At 37.8% G+C, this 24,184-nt stretch overlaps 3 protein-coding genes across 10 annotated transcripts in view; 2 read left to right on the top strand and 1 right to left on the bottom strand.

Annotated features, from left to right (window-relative positions):
- The window catches only part of LOC129780249 (transient receptor potential-gamma protein), a 313,946-nt gene that overhangs the window by 142,112 nt on the left and 147,650 nt on the right, over nt 1-24,184 (top strand). The gene's annotated exons all lie outside the window — the stretch shown is intronic.
- Nucleotides 2,831-4,232, bottom strand: LOC129780251 (mantle protein-like). The gene is made up of 2 exons (XM_055788310.1): nt 4,133-4,232; nt 2,831-4,073 (listed from the first exon to the last, which is right to left on the bottom strand). Exons 1-2 carry the CDS (start codon nt 4,136-4,138, stop codon nt 2,886-2,888), a joined length of 1,194 nt encoding a protein of 397 aa, XP_055644285.1. The 5' UTR covers nt 4,139-4,232; the 3' UTR covers nt 2,831-2,885.
- On the top strand, nt 10,368-11,245 carry LOC129780252 (extracellular globin-E1-like). Its single transcript, XM_055788312.1, has 2 exons — nt 10,368-10,492; nt 10,561-11,245. Exons 1-2 carry the CDS (start codon nt 10,389-10,391, stop codon nt 10,913-10,915), a joined length of 459 nt encoding a protein of 152 aa, XP_055644287.1. The 5' UTR covers nt 10,368-10,388; the 3' UTR covers nt 10,916-11,245.

Raw genomic sequence — 24,184 nt, 5'->3', positions numbered from 1 at the left:
GGATGAAATAGACGAGTTAGTTTTTTTTTCTTGAATTATTGATATTTCATAAATTAATCATAAAGGCCCAACTGGACATTTTAGCAGAAACTCATATTTCACTATTATTGAGGTATTCCAAACTGAATTACAATTCAATTTTACTTCTCGTCAAATGTTAACTTTAGAATTCTGAATTATTTGAACTTTTTTTCATTAAAACAGTTAAAAATCCATTCCATTCCAAATAGTGGTTCTCAGATTTTCGTGAAAAGTGGTAGATATGTTCATTGTCGCAAAATATTGAACCCTTATTTTTTAAATTTTTCACTAGGGTGCCCATTTCCATTTTAGGGTGGTCCGGAAAATTTTGCTAAAAATGACTTTATTCAAAAATTCACAACTTTCGAACCACTGGACCGATTCAGATAGTGAACATATTAAATTGAAGCCAATTAGTTTTTTTGGAAAAATACTACAGTTGCAGAAAATTATGAAGCGAAAAAGAATCAAACTTCGGACACTAAATCAAATTTCGGACAGATTGAATTCAAATTTCGGACACTTTATTTTGTAATTTATTGAACGAAAATTACATTACACTTGATTATATTTTATAATCAACTGCGAAACACTTACCAACCAATCACAGTAACCTGATAACGATGATGAGAACTGATGAAACACGAGAGAAATTTAAATATTGATGAAGGGGTAAATTCTACGTGCTCACGCTAAGCAAACGTCAAACAAAAACGAAAATGGGTCGATTTTGGATTTTGGATGGTTTTTTTTTCTTACTATGTGATAATTCAAATGTAATTGTCTAATGAAGTGATAGTGAAACCATGGGATTACTCTAAAGAAGCAATTGTGATATCAATTTTATAGTTATACTAGCTGACCCGGCAAACTTCGTCTCGCCCAAAACTTATTTTTCGTTACCACATCCACGTTTTCTTATTAGGCCCACGTTTGTGGGTCCAATCGCAAAACTGTTCATTGATTGATCTTCCAATCTACCTTTATAAATTACCTTTTACTGTAAAATTCCTAGTACTTGTAGCAAAACTCGTCATTATAAAATAAAATTATTTTCAGACACAATTCTCGTTCAAGATTTTTCAATCACTTGCAAATAAGATGTTTCTTCGTTACATGGAATAAATGTTTGATAAAGAAAATATGATAGAATAAAAAAGAGCTCTAAATCGGACAATTCCTTTCTCGAGTTTTGCTCTTATCAACATGTTCGGCGATCCATATTTATTTATATAGTTAGAAGATGATATGGGAATGCGTTTTATCACATTAACATCCATTTCCACCTACGAACGATGATCAATTTCGTTAGCGCAAACATCAAATGGCATCAAATGGATTTCCGAAAATTTTTCAATTGTCATGTTTGGTTGGAATATGTTTGGTTAAAATATGTGTATTTTTTAAGAGACCCCTCTCCATTCCAGAGGAGGGAGGGGTGTCATACCATCATAGAAACACTTCTCTTACCCAAAAATCCTCACATCCCAAATTTAGCTCAATTTGCTTGATTATTTCTCGAGTTATGCAGAAGTTTGTGTTTCATTTGTATGGCAGCCTCCCTTAGAGAGTGGAGCGGAGTGTCTACTAAAAAAAACTTTTATATTTCAAAACATCCCCTCTCCGATATTTTTTTGTATATTCTTATTGGAAAGCCCTTTTAATTTGACAATGTATAGTATAGTAATGCCGTGTCGGGTTATATAAATTTTTGAAAATTTATGAAATTTCAATGCTTTGTGAAGGCGCAGCCATTTACGAAAGGTAATATGAACAACGGAATTGCTCTATATCAGAATGATTTGATGGGAGGAAACCATTCTGTTGGCTACACAGCATTCGGCAAAAATATTCGAATACATTCACTGGGAGAAACAATCTGAAGTAATCAGCTTAAGAGAGTTGAAACGTTTCAGATTGAAATGTACCTCTTTATTTTCATTGGCATATCAGTGAATTAAGAATGGAACCATTCCAAGAAGTAAAAGTCGAACCCAAGACGATTGAATTTTACTATCGCGATGTTGTGGTTCATTATATCGAATATGCAGAGAAATCTAAATATTGTAGAGATTCAAGAGAATAGATGATTATGGTGCATGATAATTTAATAATTTTTCATAGCAACCATATGGCGAGGTTTTGGTATCAAAAGATAGTTTAGTTTATTAGCTAACATTTACTAACAATTTAATTCAATTTTGTATAACGTTATTGGGCACCAAATTCGGTTTTAAGAAACTTTATGCGAAAAGTACATAACCTCACATAATCTAACAAAAAAACCCAAACCTTATAAAATGCAGAAATTTGTTAACTTTTCTACAGTATTACTTTGATGAAAGAACACACATTATGATGTAGAAAAAATATCATTAGATTGAACCTACTACAGCAACAAAAATGTACGTTTTGACCAATATTTTTTTTTTGTGATTTTTCGATTTTTTGTCATTTTCCGGAAATTGAAGAACGGAATAAAAAATCTTGAAGATTGAGATTTCTGTAACACCAATTATCAAAATGACTTTCGTTAAACAAATATTTTTTACAACTTCGTCGTTAATGGGTTAAGAGCCAGTAAATATGAAAAATAAATTACTACTGAAATCAAAATTTTAATCGTCCATCAATCCGTGAAGTGTGTAATCGATACTGCAATCTCTACTCATTCGTTAGGAATGGTAACGTTCCCTATGAAAATATTATATACTACTCTTAAAAGTCAACAAACAATCCATTCCAACCGTTCTCAGGGACAAAAAATAAATTCTCATGTCTCGATTCAGTAGAGCCTCAACATTTTTTTTTTATTTCAATAAATTTTATTCAACTAATTCAACAATCAACTAGCGATCAATCAATCACCAATGCTTCTGGTGCTCGTTGGAGTACACTGGAGCGTGCTTCTCAACATGAACTGCGTACGGTTTCGGCACTTCGACGTATTCCTTCTGCAAAACTGGATAGGGAACTGGACGATCAGCATGGACTGGTACGTGTTTCTCGACCTCAACTGGGTACGGAACGTGCACTGGACGATCCACATGTACGGGAACCTTCACTGGGTATGGAACCGGGCGGTTCACATGAACGGGGACACGCTTCTCGACCTCGACTGGGTACGGGACTGGACGGTCAACGTGGACCGGCACTCGGTTTTCAACGTAAACTGGAACCTTCTTTTCTACCGGGTAAGGAACTGGACGATCGACATGGACTGGAACGTGTTTCTCAACCTCGACTGGGTATGGAACGGGACGATCAACGTGCACTGGAACCTTCTTCTCGACTTCCACCGGGTATGGACGATCAACGTGGATTGGGTATGGTACTTTCACTTCGACTGGGTATGGACGATCAACATGGACTTTCTTTTCAACATACACTGGTCGATCGACGTGAACAGGTACCTTCTTCTCGACATGCACTGGGTACGGAACTTTGACCTCAACTGGATATGGAACTGGGCGATCGACATGCACTGGAACCTTCTTTTCGATGTAAACCTTTTTTTCAACTGGATAAGGAACCTTCACTTCGACTGGGTACGGACGATCGACATGAACCTTCTTCTCAACATACACTGGATAAGGGACTGGACGATCGACATGGACTGGAACCTTCTTTTCGATGTAAACCTTCTTCTCTAGTGGGTACGGAACCTTTACTTCAACTGGGTACGGGCGATCGACGTGCACTTTCTTCTCAACGTACACTGGTCGGTCAATGTGAACTGGAACCTTCTTCACGACCTCCACTGGATAGGGAACTGGACGATCAACATGAACTGGAACCTTCACTGGGTACGGCACTGGTCGGTCCACATGGACTGGTACGTGTTTCTCAACCTCAACTGGATATGGAACTGGAACCTTCTTGGTGATCGTTTTGGTCAGATGTTGGATCTCATGGTGATCATGATGGTGGCCATATTCGAATCCGATGAAATCATTCCCCAGCTCCCAAAGGCCACGCTTTTGCTTCTTCGAGGACTCATCGCCTGCCGCACAGGATGCAATGACCAAAGCCACTGACAGCACTACGAACGCCTGCACAAACGATGTTGGGTTATGTAATTGAATTTATGATTGGACTAACGTTGTTTTACCTTCATCTTCGATGCAACCGTTGAATGAACTGCGCTCCAGTGATTTTCAGACCAGCTAACTAACGGGGTGAGATGATCACAAGTGAATGATACCTTTCGATTGGCCTCTGCCGCTTTATATATGTGGATTGATGATTTTGTTACTGCAACTTAATCAAACCGAAGCGTTACATGCTTTGTTCCGTTTTCCCTCAAGGTCGTTTTCGGTGAGTTTATTGCCGGCGAACCATGCCCGAGAGAAAATCGTTTTCATTATCACCGATAATTGAAACAGCAGCGAAGGATGTTATCTCACGGTTTGATGAATCTTCGGGTGTTTCTTAGTTAATTAGATTCAACTTTAGAGTAAGATGTCAAAATGAAATGTGCGAATGAAATAGTAAGAAGAATTGTAGATCGTATCAGCGTCTCATTACATGCGTGGCAATAAGTGAAAATTTTGCAAACAGGTAGATTCACGGCAGATTAATACGACAACATTAGTTTATCAATGCGATTAATTACTGCCTAATTATTTGCGATCCAGAGTAGTTCAATGGAACTGCGAAAAGAAAAATGGAACATATTTTAACGTTTTTATGGACTCTAAAAAATGTAATAATTGTTACTAAAATATACTCGTATATATACATTAATATACACAATTTCAAAATAATTATAATTAACTCAAAAAAATATGTTTTTTTTAAATTACGATTCTGCTTAAACCATGGACGGTGTATTTGTTTTTGAAAATGTCAGACTCATATTTATTTTATTTGGCCTTGGGGTGCATCATCCTGAATTGAGGTTGTTTGAAAACTCGGCTTTTTTGCCGATTCTACCGAATATATCCATTTTTACCATTCGTAAATTTTCAATCACTGGCCCGATTTTAGGTTCCATTTGGATCTTTCTAGGAAAAATTATGGATTTCGCTTCAAATGCATACTTTCATGCAAAAAAAAAAAGGTTTTTCATCAGGTTTTCATTTTCATCCTCTTCAAATGTTAGGTTTTTATTAACCGGAACGCTAGAATTATTTTATTTAAGCATCTTTCTTTCATTCAAACACCTAGAAAAAACGAATTACTAAAATTACAACATTTATTTGAATTCTGATACGGTCAAGGATGTAAATAAACAAAGCCTGAGTCACGGAAACGCTTGCTCCTTTTATAGGAGAAACATTTGACAGCATGGGGAAAATGGTGCAAGAATTTTCTTTTCAGGCAAAATGCACTTGAAAAACGAATTTCATTGACTTCGCATGACCTAGGTCTGTATTAGTGAAGTGATATTATGATGGGATTTGAGAGGGAAAAACGAATTTTAGGGTGAAAATTTTGAATGAAAATTAACTTTACCAAATTATATTATATATATTTTTTTTTATTAAATGGTTTTATTTGTCGGTTTATTTTATAAAGGTTGCTTGTTTCATTTTAATTCGTCAAAATTGCATATGTAGATGAAACTTCAATTGATCTATATCAATTCTATCATTGGAATCATTGATAAAGCAAATATAATTAATGAAAAGTTTAAGAATTTTCACTGTTTTCCTTCTGTTAATTCCTAGTAGGGTAGGTTTTTTCAGCTCCTCGAAATCAAGCCTCCTCCATCCGCCTAAGATGCCTGATATCATCTGTTGAAGAACCGTCCAAGCTAGTTGGACGCGAACACATGTACAAAACTTGTGATTTACTGTTTCTGCAACTCGGTTGTCGCAGTGTGTACAATTTTCGTCATCTACACGCCGCATCACGAAAAATAATTTTCGATGTTCAATTTTCTCGTTACAAACAGTACAGTTTTGAACGCTGTTCTGAAGTAAGATGCTTCGATGCAATATTTCGCCACGTGCGTGGCCAGTCTACTGCTGGATTATTTCGTTCCACCCTTGGTATTTCGGTTTGAATGACGAAGTGATTGTGGATTTGATCGGCGGAGGGGTTTTGTAGAATTTGGTGTGGAATTTGGGATAAGTTTTGTAGGATTTGTTTGAGGTCAGGAAGATCTACTGAAATTTGTGGTCGAGGATTTGTTTGGAGAAGAAAGGAACTGTAATAAGGAAGGGATCCGATCTCTTTCAAATGACGATTAATTGCGAGCGACTTACACTTAAGCGCTGGTAATTGTAACTTCAGACCGCCTTTTTCCTTGCAGCGAGCCAACTGCATCATCGGGACGCGGGCAACAGTCCCTCTCCAGAGAAATGTTCCCATCGTTGATGTAATCTTCGCTATATGTACGTTCAACGGTGGGAGAATGGACGCGAGGTACCATATCCTAGAGGTACCGAACGTGTTAAGCATGATCACTTTTTGATGCAGCGTCAGCATACGCAGAGAGTGCAGCCACATTAGTTGTGAAAACTACCCCACCAGTGCATTCCAGTTTAGTGTTGTCATGTGCTTTATCGAGTTTGCGAAAACTACACCCAATATTTTGACTACATCGGCTGTTTGCAGCCACTGGGTGTTGACAAAACCCAACATCGATAGCAACAGTTTTTCTCAAATTCAATTTTGCCCCAGCAGCATTTTCGAAGCGAGTAAAGAGTTCATGCATCGCTTCAATTTGCGCTGTCGATGTGACGATCACGCTGATACCATCCGCATACGCTACCAGCAGATCGTTCCCGCATACACTTTCGAGTCTGCACACTAGTGGATGGAGATACAGTACGAAGAGGTGCATTGACAACGGGTCCCCCTGTCGTACCGATCGTTGAATCTCGAACGACCGTGAGAGATGTCCGTTGATAAGCAGTCGAGACGCAGATCGACTGACGATGCGCGAGAGTAGAGCGATGATCGTCGTTGAAGCCGAGAGAACGCATGATTTGGAAGAGAAAAGAATGCCGGACCCGATCAAACGCATGGTCGAGATCGAAGCTAATTAGCTTCCCAGCACGACGGTCATGACGGAGACTCGCTATGCGGTCTTTCAGAGCAAGAGTGGCTTGGAAAATGTTCCGCTCTGAGTTCGAGCATTTCTGACCTTCGCTTAGCACGTGGTGTTCCCTCATCACCCGCTCCAACCTGGTTTTGAGGATACGGGAGAACAGCTTATAATCGCTGTTGAGCAGTGAGATCGGACGGTATGATCGGGCCGTATGGTCGCCTCCCCTCTTCTTGACCAGCACGATGATACCCTCCACAAACGCTGGAGGAATATTTCCGCTGAGCGCCTCGTTCAGCAGAAGGTTCAGCTCGCGCGATATTCATAAATCAAATGTAAGGTTCACCGGGGAAAGTTGAAACGATTTTTTCGAATTTCAACTTGAAAGTTATCTTAAAAAATAACTGAATCACTCAATTTAAAATTTGTTTTCAGCATATACAAGGTATAACAGATGACTTTCGAATAAAAATAGGGATTCAGACTGGATGTTTCGAAAAATATCATTTTTGAAAATGTTTAGTTTTCATATTCCTTTTTTCAACTCGTCCGTAGACCGGGGTAAGTTGAAACGCGAAAATATCATGAGATTAATGTGTGATTTTGCTTCTCGAACTATCTACAACTAATTTATGAAACACTAAATTGAAGGAATTTAAATATTAATATAACATAAACATTTGGAAAAAAGGGTTTTGATACACGTGATATGTGAGGGAATGGTTTGATACACGCAAAATGGGACCTAAATACTAGGATTTAATATAAGAAACAATAACATCTAGAATACTATTTTAGACGCTTTCATGTCAGAGTAGAGCCACTCAGAACGGCTACTAATAAGCTTTTATGGGAACATTCAAATATTCAAATGTTACGTAGCGTACTCAGAAAGGGAGGGGGGGGGGATGCCTTGTGTAAACCGAGGGGCCTAGAAGTATATCCTAAGGTGAGCCCGTTTCGTCACTAAGTTGGTTAGGGGAGCGGTATATGAAAACAGTACCGAAGAAAGCAGAAGGGGAATTATTTGCTAGAAGCGTGAAAGAGACGTCACTAACGAGCTTGAGCACAAGCGTATTGTGTATTGTTTACAAACAAAACACAGTAGACTTCCAAGATGGCTGAAAAGTGGTTCTAGCAAGTTGGCCCACCTTAGGATGTATTTCTAGGCACCTTGGTGTAAACTTGTTTAGAAATAAACCATTAGAAATCTAAAGTCTAAAATAAATCTTATAAATCTAAGAGTCTAAAATAGTAAAAAAAGCATTACGTAATATTTGAACGACCGCTAGTTGCAAAATTAACAAGTTTTACAGGGAAACTTCGTTGAAAGATAATGTTTACTATATATGTTTTTATCCCGTCAATCTATCATTCCTAGTAAAAGCTATGTTTTCCGTTCTAACTTACCTCGAATTTCAACTTGCCCCGGTGTACCTTATATGAAAATATTTTTTTTTCTCTCCAAGTGATGAAAAAATCCTATACAAAAACTGTGTGTGTGTCTGTTTATAATAATAATATTTATAATAATAATAAGTTCTAACAGTTCGGCTGAAAAGTTCATAAGGTTGACGTCTAGATGGCGCGTCTGGCAAAAATATAATTGACTATCACAAAGTACTAACTTTTGTTTTTGTGAAAAAACGGAAAATTCCGAATTATCAATACACGAAATTTGTATTTTTTTCGTATTGTTTTTTGATGAAAAAAAAAATACAGTGCAAACCAACGCATGGCTTGACAAATGTTATCCGGACTCTGCTCCAGCTATTGCAACTGTGGAATATTACTGAAATTACCGAAATTACCGAATTACCGAAACTGACGCCTATTTTGAAGAAAAACCGAAAGAGTAGGGGAACCCGGGGCAAGAGTGTCCATCTGATTATTTAGCCTATTTCCATCTTTTACAATCATTTAACTACAGAACTTTGTTTTATACAGATACTGCATATATCTCAGTGCTCCCGTGGCCGAGTGGTTAGCGTCATAACTAACATGCCGGGGGTTAGGGTTCAATTCCCGTTCTGGTCGGGGGAATTTTTCGTCAAAGAAATTTCCTCCGACTTGCACTGTGATCACGCGTATTCTAGAGCTTGCCACTCAGAATGCATTCAAGGCGTGTTATTTGGCATAGAAATCTCAACTAAGTACTAATAAAAATGACGCAAGTAATACTACGTTGAGACGGCGAAGTTCCTCTAGGAACGTTAGTGCCATTGAAGAAGAAGAAGATATATCTCATATAATATCAGCTAGAACCTTAAATATTTTTTATTGGCAAACAGATAAATACTAACTGAGCTTCTTACAACTGCAATCTGTATAAGAACGCACAGGCGCAAATTAACGAAATACCCTCACGAAATAACCACCGTGCATTTCACAGTGCTTTTTATATTTTATTATATTTTTATCGAGGTGGCATTCTTGCCCCGTACTGGAAAAATACAAGCCAAAAACATCATTTTTGTAAATGAAACATTTTCATAGTAAACAAAACTTTTGAACAATTGGGTGCATAGCTATACCTAAATAGGAGTATAAATGAACAAACTAGCAACAAAAATGGAAAAAAATATAACAAAAGAGCATTCAAAAACGAGTATTAGCTTAAGGTGGCACTCTTGCCCCGGGTTCCCCTACTATAAAAATAGTATCAAAAAGTTGTAAGATCGCTATAATCGCTGTATCGTCCTCGAAGGCAATTATGTTAAAGAGTTAAATTGAATTTTGCAAAAAAAAAGTTTTGCTGGGTTACCTTAAACTTTTCAACCAAACTGTTAGTAGGAGTATCGAAAAATTTAGAGGAAAGTTAGTGTCAGTACTAAGTGCTTCATGTAATCAAATAACGCCAAATTTCAAATTGCCTTTGAGCCTTTTAATCAGATAGAGAATAGTTTGGATTCCAAACTCGAATATCGCCACTAGTCATCGCGAATACTGTCGTAGTCCCGGGTTGATGAAGATATTGACCGTGTTAGGTGGCAAAATATTGATTGATGGTCAATCGGATCGGAAAGTCTGGCTGTCATGATATTGAAAACAATTTTTAGTCACAAATATTGATCGTGTAAGGTGCCCATCAAGCCCTCAGGATGGCCCACATCGTCAAATAAGATGAATAGAGTGGTATATGGATAAGGAAATTAGGGGTTAGCGCAGGGGCTGATAATTCTTATACTGGAAATCATCAACATAGCCGAATTTCACTATTTTGAAATTATTAATGTTTCAGGAAAGCAATAATAAGATGATTTACCACCCAATTGTAATGAATAAATGCAAACCAAGGAATTGTGTCCATCAACTTAGCACTGACTTTACAATAACTGTCCCAACTTTCGCAAATCTGACAATTTCATCAATGGACGAAACAGGACTCACGGGTAAACAGAAAGTTACCCTTCTTTCGACATGGGCTCTGATGAAGCAGGACTTGGATCTTCATGGCCGAAATTTGCTGCTCCTGTATGGATACACCATCCTGCCTGATCGTTGCATACGTTGAAATAATAATTGTCCCCATATTTGTACAGTCTTTTCAGCGAGCATCCAAATTTCTTGCCATACTTCAATTTTAGCACCGATTCGCATAGCACCAGCCTGGCCGACAATCAAGCCCTCTTCGCACACTCGATGAACGTGATCCTGGCTCTCGGGGCGCTTATCGAGCATGGTTTGAAATGTCCGAAAATGTTCCAGTGTTTGCTTGCGAAGCTGGCAAAGAACCACCACCGGAGGGGTGTGACGGGTGGAGACGTCAAACTTTTCGGGAAGATAATGGTTCGCTACTTTGGGGAGGTCCTAGGCCGTCAGGCAGCCGACACGCTGCCGTCCGCCTTCGGTACACTGATCGATAAGGCTGCAGAAGCTTTCGATGGGTTCCAGTGACGACAGCGGCGGCGGCAACATTTTTGCTGTTTCGCCTACATATATCGATTACGTTTGTGTCTTCCATCCAGAGGCGGCGAGATGCTTTTTTTTCGAGGAGAGAGTCAATAAAATAACGACACGATACGAATCGTTGTGATTGATTGCTGTGTAAAATTATGTTTACTCTGTCGATCGAGTACATATTTTTCCCGTCTATTGTCACGGGGAGTTCATCAATGTTCCGGATTCTGCTGGGAGGTTTAGTTGCTGGTGAAATAGGAGAAAATGGGAAAAAAAAATCGAGTGCTAAATTAGGCTAAATCAATCATACACTCGGTCGGAGAAGTGAACCGAGAGAAAAACACAAAATAAAAATGTGTCACTGTCAGCTCATAGCATCGAAAGTTTATTTTGTTTTGAAAGAAAAGCAATATCGTAAGTACTTCTCCCCTGGCTCTATATTGAATCAATTTGGATTACTTTAAGCGTTACAATGTTTATTGTTTATGCAAGAGATTTTCCCTTCTCAGCTCAATGGGCGAAGCGTTTTTTGAAACACGATTCGATTGATTTCTTTCGCCAAGGGACTATTATGAAAACGATGCGATCCTTGAGGGAGGCATCATTATTGATGGTTTCTCGAATTATGTTCACAATGGCGATGACCAGTGGAAATCGAGTGTAGGGAAATCTAGGAAAAATAAAGTTTCTACGCTACTGCAAAATTTCCAACTCCAAGCTGTCGAGTCATCGCATGATCCAGTTCGGGTGATTGATGACTCACGAAGTGTTTAAGAGACGTAGAAGCGAACTTTCCATGTTCCCCACGTTGACTGTTTTTTTGGATGGGGAACACCCAAAACGAAGATTGAAGAACTATTACAAATCTATCTTTTTGTTGTGAAAATAATCTTCAAAAGAAAAAAAAGATTTTGATAAGACGCTTAAATAATATTCCATTCCGCCACGGGGCCGTATAATGATGTTTGACTTGTTCGACACCCGTCAATAGCATCTGGCGCAGGATATACTGCAGGCAGAACCGAAATGGAACGAACGAATATACAACACAGGAATTGCAGGATACACAGAGGCAATTGCAGTTGTGTAAGCGGAAGTTATAAAGCGGTGGGAAATAAAACGCTGGATGCTGTGAGAACTTTATCGGTCGGAAATGGGAAATGTTGCAGGATATGTTCCGGACGAGGGGTTGGTGGTGCGGGAATAAACAGGGGAAGAGCGGAAAATACGTGAAAACGAGTGTTTCGGTGGGTTTTATTGATTATTTTATGGTTTTGGATTATAATTGTTAACGAGGTTGATAAAGTATCATTATTCGTATTTATGTTTGATGATGTAACGCATTTAAGTGGAATTCAGTTATGATTTGATTGTTATTTATTAATATTGTTAATAGTTTCGTATGTACCTCAATAAAAGTGACACGGGTTGAGTTTGACATCCACAAGCTTGATTCATTGAAAAATTCAAATGTTTCAAAATACAGGTCGGACTCGATTATCCGGAGTATTGATTTTTTTTCACTCCGGATAATCGAATAAAAAAAACGAATTTTCTTTCGGTAAACGTAATATAATTATGATTTGCACTTATTTATTAAACGGTTTTATCTAGCTTGGACCCGTTCGTATGTTTGTGACTTTGTAACTTTGTCTGTAGCGCTGTAACACATTAATAGAAACTTAACTCCTTTCCTTTTGACCGTTTGATCTGAAATCTGGAACACATCTTTATCTCTGGTGTCATTATAAAACTGCGTATTCCATGATCTTGAAAATCCAATCCATATTGATAGGGTTCTGAGAAAATATTGGGTTGGGGAAAAAGATATGTCGTATTTCTGATCGAAATTTTACGCTTTATTTAACATACTTAAAACTATCCAATTTAAGTCAAATATGCGCCGTTTTGTTCGCAAACTTGTTGCCATTTAGAGAGCAACTTCATTATCCCCCCCTATAAAACCCCTCCCTCCTTATTTGCAAAAAAAACTTAGACAGCCAGTTTTCGCAAGTCTCTTTTGAGGCCAACTTAGTATCACCAAGAGCGTTTTGAATGGACCGGAAGAGATGATAATCACTTGGAGCTAGGTCCGGACTATACGGTGGATGCAATAGGACATCCCATCCGAGCTCCCGTAGCTTCTGGCGGGTCATCAAAGATGTGTGAGGCCGAGCGTTGTCCTGGTGGAAAACAACACCATTCCTATTGATTATTTCTGGCCGCTTCTGGTCAATCGCCTCCTTCGAACGGTCAAGCTGCTCATAGAAGAGAACCGAGTTGAGGGTCCGGCCATAGTTGAGCAGCTAATAGTGGATGATTCCCTTCCAATTCCACCAAACACACATCAAAACCTTCCTGGCCGTCAATCCAGGCATGGCGATGGTTTGGGCCGGTTCACCGCGCTTCGACCATGACTTTTTTCACTTTAGGTTGTCGTACGTGATCCACTTTTCATCACCGGTCACCATCTTTTTTAAAAATGGGTCGAATTCGTTTCGTTTCAGCAGTGCATCGCAGGCGTTGATTCGGTCTAAAAGATTTTTTTTGCATTAACTCGTGTGGCACCCATACATCCAGCTTTTTTTTTGGAATCCAATCTTCTGCAAATTGTTCCAAACGGTTTTATGGCCTATACCCAGTTTCTGGCCAATCGAGCAAGTGCTCACATGCCGGTCTACTTGGATGATTTCAACGATTTTATCGGTTTCCACGACGATTGACCTACCAGTACAGTGTGTATCTTCGACAGCCACCACACCAGAACGAAATCGATCAAACCAACGCTGTGCGAATCGTTACAGTATCGGGTCCATTAACTATACCAATTTTTTCGGCCGCCTTCGTTGCAGTTTTACCTCGCAGGTAGTAAAAACGTAAAATATGGCTAATTTCTGGCTTGGTGGAGTCCATCTTCGACGCGCTGTAACTTGAGACTGAAAAGGACAATCACTACACTGTCAAAACGACACTTGTAGCACAGATTGTCGGCTTTAAATAGCCGTATAGTATGACCCGATACGATAAGTACAACACAAGATATGTTTAAGTGTTGCCATATATTGACAATATACGACATTTCTTTTTCCCCAATATGTAATCCGCCATTTTGTAGTGGCGGGCATCTTGGATTTGCAATTTTTATAAATAACTATTCTACTAGTCAATCCCTTTTCATTTTATACCCATATTGATGGGGTTGTGAAAAAAATATATATGGCGCCATCTTGTGGTGGCGGCCATTTTGGATTTGCATTTTTCATGAATAAATGTGTTCTACTAGCCAATCCCTTTCATATGATACTCATATTGATGGGATTGTGAAAAAAATATGGATGGGTTATACCTATGATATAACCGCAAGGTTGACGTAGGACTGCCGTTGGATTTGTATTCAACTGTATTTCTTCCATTAGCAATAATCCCACCTCGGATATTCCTCATTGGGTACGATATCGCCGCTGCGCAGTTCTATCTTTTGTGTATTGACTATATTATTGATTAAAATAGTGGATGAATGAAACTATTTACGAATTCAATTGCAAACAAATCCCAATTTAGGTCAATTCATGCACTATGGTAGTAGGTAGTAGTTTTGCCTAATAATCAAACGGTATGCGTAGAAGTTCAGTGAGCTAGCGACATGAAGGGATATCTTTCAATGCAGCGTTGAATAACCGAGCCGAAGCGTTGCATTTGTACCCGCTATTTTAAACCGTGATAGCAAAACGAATTCTGGAGTGTAAAAATGTTTGGGGGTATAAAAGTATTGCCGACTTGAATGTATCTGCAATGCCGATTCTCCTAACTTCTTGGTTTCGGTATCTGTATTGGGAAAACACATTCCGGTTTGCAAAAATGCTAGCGAGTACAAAAGTACCCGTAGTTTGCATTTCCCCAGGCTCCATGGTTTCGAAGTCTGTGTTAGGAAAACATTCCAATTTGCAAAACCGCAAACGAATACGAAAGTTCCCACTGCTTGCATCTAAATTTCTATGCCGATTTCCACAGGTTCCATTGTTTTGAAGTCTGTGTTAGAGAAACATTCCGATTTCCAGAAACGCAAGCGAGTACAAAAGCACCCGCAGCTTGCATCTAATTTGCTATGCCGATTTCCACAGGCTCTATGGTTTTGAAGTGTGCGTGTGTGTGACGGAAACGTCTATCCATTCCAGCGATCCTACCTCAATCGTTGCGCAATCGTAACTGAGAGGATTTCCGAGCGGCACTCGCTCATATACCGATTAGTGTGATTTCAATAGCCTGTTTTGAAGGCAATTTTAGGGCTATTGAAACAAGTTTTTGGACCATAAAATAACAAGCATATAACGCGTAGACATTTTATCCTTCGAATGAAGTGTTTATCATACCATTTCGTTTAGTTGTTTTAGGCTATTAACGCTCAAAATATCGTTCTCCGGCGTAACGCTTTCGTTTTCGAAACTTTGAACTTACACCCTCGTATAGAAATGAAAGACGTAGTCCTACGTCAAAAATATGTAATCCGCCATTTTGTAGTCAAGCCCTTTCATTTGATACCCATATTGGCTATTCAATATGGAATTATTATACAAATTATTCAAAATTCCTGAAATTCAAAAATAAAATACTCCGGATAATCAAGTCTAAAATTCCGGATAATCGAATCCCGGATAATCGAGTCCGACCTGTATTAGAAAACCCTTCGATTTCGTTTCAAGTCATTGTGAAACTTTGGTGTGATGGGAAAAATTGTTCATAAGCATCAGATCTGCCGTTTGTTTAAATGTCTTATGTCAATTGAATAATCGCATAGGTGCCTCAAGCGACAAAATCAATGTTTATCTAAAGTGGAAGTTTCGGATCATTTCGGATACGTAGAAATAATTTTTTCGAGTAACTGCTGGTTAAACTATGTTGAAGTAGTTGTTTGTAAGGATCAGAAAAACTGTTTGCATACGTGCCTTATGTCATTTGCATAATCTTATACAGCCATTCCATGCCAAAACGATATAGTGGTTCTTAGATTTCCATGAAAAGTAGTAGTTTTGTTCTTAATCGCAAAACATTAGGCCCGTTTTTTTAATTTTTTTATTACGGTACCCATTTTCATTTTAGGGTGCTCCGAAAAAAAAATTTTTTTTTTGCACTTTTCTCCAAAAATGAGTTTTTTCAAAAATTCATAACTTTTGAACCAATAAACCAATTTAGATGATCGACATATTGAATGAAAGTCAATGAGTTAGTCTTTGAAAAATCATAACTCAAAAACGAAAAAAAAGCATCTTTGATATCGAGATATATTATGCTTTTTTTGGAATCGTGTATGACATGACTCTTTTTTTTTTAGAACCCCCTCATTTTACCAGAATGTAATTATTCTAATTTTTAATAATTTTTGTCTAGTTCTTGTTGTATTGTTCAAAGTTAAATGAACAAATAATAAAATAATGGATGATAAAAAAAATTGTTCAGAGCACGCAAAAACGTTCGAAATTCGTGTCTCTGCACTTGAATATCTCCTTAAGACGCGTACGAATTTTAAGTGGATAAGGCTTTACTTATTTTATGAGGTCCAACTACATAACTTTTATTAATTCTATATCTGCCCTTTAGTCAAAATTATGGACCAGAATTACTTCATGCGCCGAAACAATCAAATTAATAACAGTTCATCTAATAACACTAACTGTAAGCTCAAAAGCTACCTAAGTGAATTATATAACGCGAATCAAATAATTTGCAACTGCACAAAAAGCAAAACCTATAAACAAAGCGTCGATTCGATTCCGCTCAACAGAACGTACAAATCCACCTAATTTTCGGTTCCACACATTCATCACAGTTTCAGCGAACCGTGAAGGGTTGCATGTGTGCCGCGCACTACCTAAATTTTTGCCGCTGTTTCAGTTTTGTGGAGCCATAAATAGTGCACTCAATATGTTTGGTCGAAATCACGTGGCCATATTGCGTTTCCGCGGCAAAATCCGTCCTTCCCTACGAAATTGAAGGATGCTGCGTCGTATGCTGAGGTATTGATAATGAGAGAAAATTAATTTTAATTAGATCCAATGAATTCCTTCTGTCTCCCTGTGTTTTTCGATCAATGCAATCGAACACGAACGTCAGCGCGAGGATGAGTTCAATAGCATTAAAAATGCTCTCCAAGATTTGAACAGCAATGAAGAAAAAGCAACGACGGCCGCATTGAATTTATGAGCTGAAACCGCTCGTCACGGCTGGTTTTGCTGAAGCACAGCCGGAATAACGGTTGGATTAAATTAAGTTGCGGAATGTGCACAGCTCAACGCGGATGAACGGAGATGAACAACGGCTTTGACGGTATTGACGGCGAGAGGAAGAATGGAAAAACGTCATTCGATAGAATAATTGAATTTCCACTCCGTGTTGGTCTCGCGGACGGGAAACCGCTTCTGACGTTGCTTCAGTTTTGTTATTATAAATAGGCGTTTCGCTTGACTCCGGTCGCACCATCCGATCCTGACCCTGACGCGTTCTCTGCCCTGTTGTAAACATCATCGGAGATGAGATGTTTGCGAATTTCTAAACAATCCACTCTTACTGGAACGGTATATGCTGGAAAACCCACTGCGAAGCGATTCGGATATTAACACATCAGAAACATGATAGACAATTATTGAACCACCTGACACCGATCTATTCTTCTCGGACAACAAACATTCTGGTCCGAGGAAATGTTTTGGACTGTACGCATCGTCTGCTGCAATATGGTTTTCCCTTGAATTCAATTAACCACCCTGCTTGATGAAGTGTATGATACATACAGCTTTCTTCAAGTGATCCAAGTCACAAAACGAGTCGCCGACAAAGATAATGGAAGCGATTCGAATCGTTATTCTTGTGGGGGGAGGCGTCCGACCGAGTCCAAGTGGAAGCGCCGGAGCTGGATCTTGTTTTCCTCTTTGGTAACAAAGTGACGGCGAACGTGTCCTGCACGCGTCCGGCTGTGAAGAAGTGGGGGTTAGGATTTTTCTACTTCCAGTTGAGCCATCATCATTGTTCCATTCGTTTTGCTTTGTGTGAAGCGTTTGACGCCGAGAGCATTAAGATGTTGATTAGCTGGGACGACAAGTCCCAGGCTTTTCCCCGGCTGAACATCGACCATCGACGGCCAAAGGTCTAGGTCTTAGGCTCGTCTTGATTCGAGTGGGGATTGAAGCACTTGGATTAATGGCATAGCGCAAATCCAGCGTGTGTATAAGCGTGCCATAAATTTCCATGACCATTGCGTTTGTGTTGGGAGCTGGTCTTAAAGTTGTTTCTTGTGGGAGCTTTTTCTATATTTCTAGAGAGAACTTATTGTTCAAAGATGCTGTCGTTGCTTTTTTATGTGTAGCTCAATAGGCTGTAATAAAAAGATGTGGAATTAGAAAAGGATTTTTTTTTTTAACCCATTTATTTATTTAAGGCTCATTAGCATTTTAGCTGTAACAGAGCCGAATTTTAATCGTGTACATGTCACATGGTTATCATATATCTATAATTAGCACATTACACAGTTGCCATTCGCCAGTATTCCTTCTATACCATTACATTTGGTACACATTTACACAGTAGCCATTTAGGCGTAAGAGAATTCTTTCTGTTCTTCCATTATCCAGTTAGACCACCGGACAGCGGAGACAGTTGATTGATCATTGTTGAGTTATTTATAGAACAGCAGCCCGATGTGTCTTGCAGAGCAGAGCAGTTGTATGGATGAATCGATCTTAATTTCGACCGTGGATCGATCTCCATCGCTAATAATCGTTGCGTGGACGTAGTTATCCTGTAATAACACAAAGATAGTCAATGAGGGCCCTGAGTTTTGAACTCACGATCGATCGCTTACTAAGCGAACGCGCAACCAATGTGGCTACGGAGACCCCCCTGAAAAGGATTATGATTCAAAATGTATTATACTGGATTCTTTTTTCACACGATAATAAACATACTCGCAGGATTTTTCTCTCCTTAAAGAGGTGCCGATTAAGCAGTGCCAAATCGGGTAATTTCGATAAAATTGCGTTTAAAAATTGTGTAAAAAATCGTGTAAAAAATCGCGTAAAAAGAATCTAGTGTCGTCAAAAAATGCATTTGAACCAAGAGATGAATCCGCATTCAAAATATCGAATGTAATTCAAAATAAACACAATTTGTGCGATGTTTTACCATAGAGTGATTTCACGCCAAATCAGCCGAAATGCGATTTTTTTCGATTTTATTGCAACTTGGTACGCATGATGAAAGCTACCCAAATCAAAATTTTCATTATCATTTTAATTTAAATTACGACTGATTTTCCAACTCTTTGCGGTCGTTTGTCTGCTCTCTGCCGCCACAGCAAGGAATCACACTAATCTTATACTATATTCAACCAATGAGGTACATATAGAGGTGAAGCAGTAGGCGAAGTATATCTGTATTGGCAAGCAAAATATCGTGTCGTAATTATTTGCATTCAATATAGAATGTATATGGAAGAAACAAAACAATGTTGAAAGTACTCACGGTTGCATGATAATTTGAGCCAAAATTCTAATGAAATCATTCAACTGTTTGTTTTTTTAACAGATGACAATTATATCGTGGCTTATTTCGATTACTTATGTGGTAAAAAGGTCTAGAGAGCAGTCGTTTGCTTACTTTTCGAAAGCAGTAACATTTTCGGTGAAATTTTGATTAATTGGCGATTATTCTCTAACAACATGCACTCCGATACTGAGAGTATTCGAAACATAAACTTCATAACGTTGAAATAATTAAACTCCGTTTATTTCTATGAACGTGGGGGAGTGAAAATGGCACATGGAAATATCACTTATATCCGTCTTTTTCGACGTGATTTCACAAATATTCACTGCACGCTATCACATTCGCCTCATATTCAACGGGAACTCTAAAAAAAATGTAAGTTTTCAATTCATAAATTACTTCCTGAAAATAGCATTTTCACATGGATGCGGTGGGTAATCGAAGATAAACACAACGACTGACGTCATTATTTGAGAAATAGTTATGGCAGCGCATGCTATGTCGCTCGAAACTCTACCATCTTCATTACCTTTTTTTCCAGGACATTGATATTCAACCATGTATCAGTTTTATTATAAATTACAATATGAATATGAGAGGAATACGAAAATTTGTACGAGAATCGGTGGAACGACTCGTAGGTGATTCTCCTGTGATATACTTGAAGGAGAATTATAAAGTATAATCTTTTTTATACACGGAGTTTGTGTACGAACTCCTCCCCGAAACGGCTCGACCGATTCTGATCAAATTATGCACAAAAACTTGGCAGACATGAGAATAGGTTGTAAACTATAGGGAAAGGGTGGTAGAGACGGACACCTTGAGTAAACGTTGATTTTTTTCATGAGTTTCCCAAAAAATTAATCTGTCTCACCACAAATCGATAGTTTAGATCTCTTTTCATAAAAAAAATTGTCTTCGAGGCAAAAATTTTGCAAAATAAATGTCTCCGGCATCTTTGATTGAGTGGAGAAAAGACAGAAACTTGGCGGGAAAGATGGACACTAACTGAAAATTCAAGTTTATGTACTCAATAAGTTTTGGAGGTCTTCAAATAGGCATTAAAAATGATCGAATAAAAAGGCTTGAAAAAAATCACCTAGAAGGGCTTGTATTTTTTTTCTCATTTTTTCATGTCTAAAATAATTTCCGAAAATTTAGCTGCTCTTTGTAGATAATTTTTTTGTTTTTATTCATTATTTTAACAGAAGGCCAGCTAGGTGTACACAGTAAGTGTCAATAGTATTGATATACTGTATTGCAAGTTTGTACATCATTAAAATTTAAAATGAAAATGTAATTTATCAATCATACATAGATGTTCGTCGCTCCCACCCTGTCCGTTTGTCCAGACTTTTCCTTATATTTCCCTACGCTACGTTACGGAATCGATTACCATATATAAAACACCGATTAGGGTGATTAAAAAATTTGAAAATATGAGTAAATTGAAAAATGCTAAATATTTTTTTTCTTAAATTTGATTTCAAGCCATACATATACTCCCTATTTGAACCCTCATACCTTATTTTTCAATGCGATTTGAATATTTTTGTATGAAAAATATTAAAATGATTTAACCGTCCTTTGTTTTTCAAAACAAAACGAAATTATTTACGTCGTTGTACAGTCACCGCCATAATAAAGTGCCCACTTTCCTGATAATCACATTTCACCTCTGAAGTCATTGGAAAACTCATTATATAGTGTTGATATTTTTTCTAAGCTTGATAATTGTTCGAAGGGATTTTCTGCTTCAGAAAATATTTACCACTTTTCCGCAGCTCAAGTATTTTATTCAACGGCTCAAAATTTCACATGAAAATTTATAACAACAAAATTGATAAATTTTTCAAACTCTCATGGTTTCCTCATTTCCTGGTTATTTTACTACTATTTTAAATTCGTTTCTCCGTATAGCAATCCCTTTTTTGTTCTTGTATTTCCTGTAATTTATACTAAAACTACTATTTCCGCTATACTTCGCTCCGTTCACGGATGTTTAGGCTACACTTGGCTAAAAATTTGACTGCAAACATTAGAACTTACTGCGATATTTGCAAAATTACAGTGGATTTTGTAAAGCACTATAAAAATCCAGTTTTTTGCACTTTTTTGAGACGAAGAGATATTTTTCATCCAAATTGAAATATCTCTGTGTGGGAAGGTCCTACAGGAAAGTTCTTGGAACCAAATGAAAGCTGTTGAGTTGGTTAGCAAAAACATGTGTTAGTCCAGAATATTCTTGACGAAACAAAGAAAAATCGATTTTTCATTTCTTCCGGATATTGTTGCCCACTACTCCTACACACACAAAAATAAAAATATGTACATAAAATATTCTGATACATCCATCCTGAGGTACATCCTATCGATATGCGTTGATTTTTTACGAATTTATGGCACGTCAAAAAGCACTTTAAATTACAGACTTCGCACTCTGTTCCTCTAATTAATTTGTCGAGTGTATTTTCTGGTATTTCGAAATTTTGAAAAAAAAATATAACTTTGAGACTCACTTCTGTTCTAATTTTTATTTGAATGTGGCGTCTCAAACATGTGGCGTAATTTTTTCCTGAATTTTTAAGAGCATTGCGAGACCCAAAAATAATTCTCTTCATCGTCTGCATTATTATTTTTATTTTCTTGAAATCGGTTATTTTATTGTATTCGTGGTTTTCAATTGTAAGATTAAAATAAAAAAAATATATAATTTGTTTTTTTTTTCAGTGTTGTTCGTATTAATCCGAAAGATCTCTCCATAAGGACTATATTTTTTCTCACAGAGCTCTATCGTACTGCTGACTCCTATGAATCTGACAAACTATCTAAATACAATGTGAAGATAATCTCATATATTTTAAGATACGAGAAAAAAATCTTTGTGCAGCGCAATGCTCTAAATATACCGACAAAATTTAGACATATAAAAAACAAAATTTAAATAAATATAAGAGTACTACTGGGTCTAAAATCAAAATAACTTAAAAATGCCCAAAGGCCAAAAAATTGTTTTTTTTTTGCGTAATCCTCTTAAAAACTCAAGAAAAAAATACGCTACATTGAAAAAAAAATACATACGAACGAATTTAAATAAAAATTAGAGCAAAAGTGGGTCTCAAATTGATATTTTTTTTTCAAAATTTCGAAATGCCTGAAATATATAGGGTTGGGGAAAAAGAAATGTCGTATTTCTGATCGAAATTTTACGCTTTATTTAACATACTTAAAATTATCCAATTTAAGTCAAATATGCGCCGTTTTGTTCGCAAACTTGTTGCCATTTAGAAGGCAACTTAATTATCCCCCCCCCCTATAAAACCCCTCCCTCCTTATTTGCAAAAAACTCAGACAGCCAGTTTTCGCAAGCTTTTTTGATGCCAACTTAGTATCACCAAGAGCGTTTCGCATGGGAAGAGATGATAATCACTTAGAGCCAGGTCCGGACTATACGGTGGGTGCAATAGGACATCCCATCCGAGCTCCCGTAGCTTTTGGCGGGTCATCAAAGATGTGTGAGGCCGAGCGTTGTCCTGGTGGAAAACAACACCATTCCTATTCATTATTTCTGGCCGCTTCTGGTCAATCGCCTCCTTCGAACGATCAAGCTGTTCATAGTAGAGAACCTAGTTGAGGGTCTGGCCATAGTTGAGCAGCTCATAGTGGATGATTCCTTTCCAATCCCACCAAACACACAGCAAAACCTTCCTGGTCGTCAATCCGGGTTTGGCGATGGTTTGGGAATTTCTTGCTTAGTGGACTTCATCTTTGACGCGCTATGACTTGAGACTGAAAAGGACAATTACAACACTGTCAAAACGACACTTGTAGCACAGATTGTCGTCTCTGAATAACCGTATAGTATGACCCGATGCGGTAAGTACAACACAAGATATGTTTAAGTGTTGCCATATATTGACAATATACGACATTTCTTTTTCCCCAACCAAGTACAACCAAGTTGTACCGCAAAAAACACTCTAAAAATTCTGAAAATAAATCACACATACCTAAAATAGACGTAGGAAGAAATTTGAATACAAACTAGAGTACAACCAAACTAGCGTTGTCAGAAAGTATTTCATTTTCGGTAGAAACCATGCAATTTCGTGCCTTGAAGCGTCAAATGAGCAAATAATGTCATCTGTTCCCCAACGCTTTAAAATGTTCATATGTGTGGAAGCAGACATCTCTTTCTTTTTTCATCTTTTTGGGATTGCACCCAAAGAAAACGTCCAAAACGACGTCAACGGGGATCGATCCAAGGCCGGCTGGAATGCAAGACTGTTTTACACGACTACGCTATCCACGCTATAGCTAATGATGCTGATGAGAAAATGCGTGATAATATTGCACCTGATTATAAAATGAAGTTTTAAAGTGTTTTCTAAAAGAAAAAAGCAGAGTATGAAGAAAAGTATTATTTATTATCGGTCTGGGCCGTGTATGTGGCAAAGTATGCGGAAAGCTCATTTGTTTTTTGTTTCGCTCGCTCGTATGATTCTCATATCATAGAGATGAACCAGCATTCGCCTGAAAATCTCTTTAATAAAGGAAGAAAAACAAAATTCTCATATTGCTGTACCATATATTAGGCTGTCAAAAAAGTCCTGCGGTATTTTTTTTGAATTTTCCTTTGTTCATAAAATAAGTTACAATCATCTGTTTTAAGTCAAATATGCGCCGTTTTGTTCGATGACTTGTTCCCAACGAGATGCCAACTTCATA

The sequence above is a fragment of the Toxorhynchites rutilus genome, chromosome 3 (genome assembly GCF_029784135.1).
Source record: "Toxorhynchites rutilus septentrionalis strain SRP chromosome 3, ASM2978413v1, whole genome shotgun sequence".
NCBI lineage: Eukaryota > Metazoa > Arthropoda > Insecta > Diptera > Culicidae > Toxorhynchites > Toxorhynchites rutilus.
Note: the sequence above shows the minus strand (reverse complement) of the source record. Positions and strands in the feature narration are given on the sequence as shown.

What these genes read in the sequence shown, in the direction of transcription:
- LOC129780252 (XM_055788312.1), top strand. Translation starts at nt 10,389, where the DNA reads ATGGACGAAACAGGACTCACGGGTAAACAGAAAGTTACCCTTCTTTCG. An exon ending in GGCCGAAATTTGCTGCTCCT is followed by an intron (nt 10,493 to 10,560) that starts GTATGGATACAC and finishes ATATTTGTACAG; the next exon opens with TCTTTTCAGCGAGCATCCAA.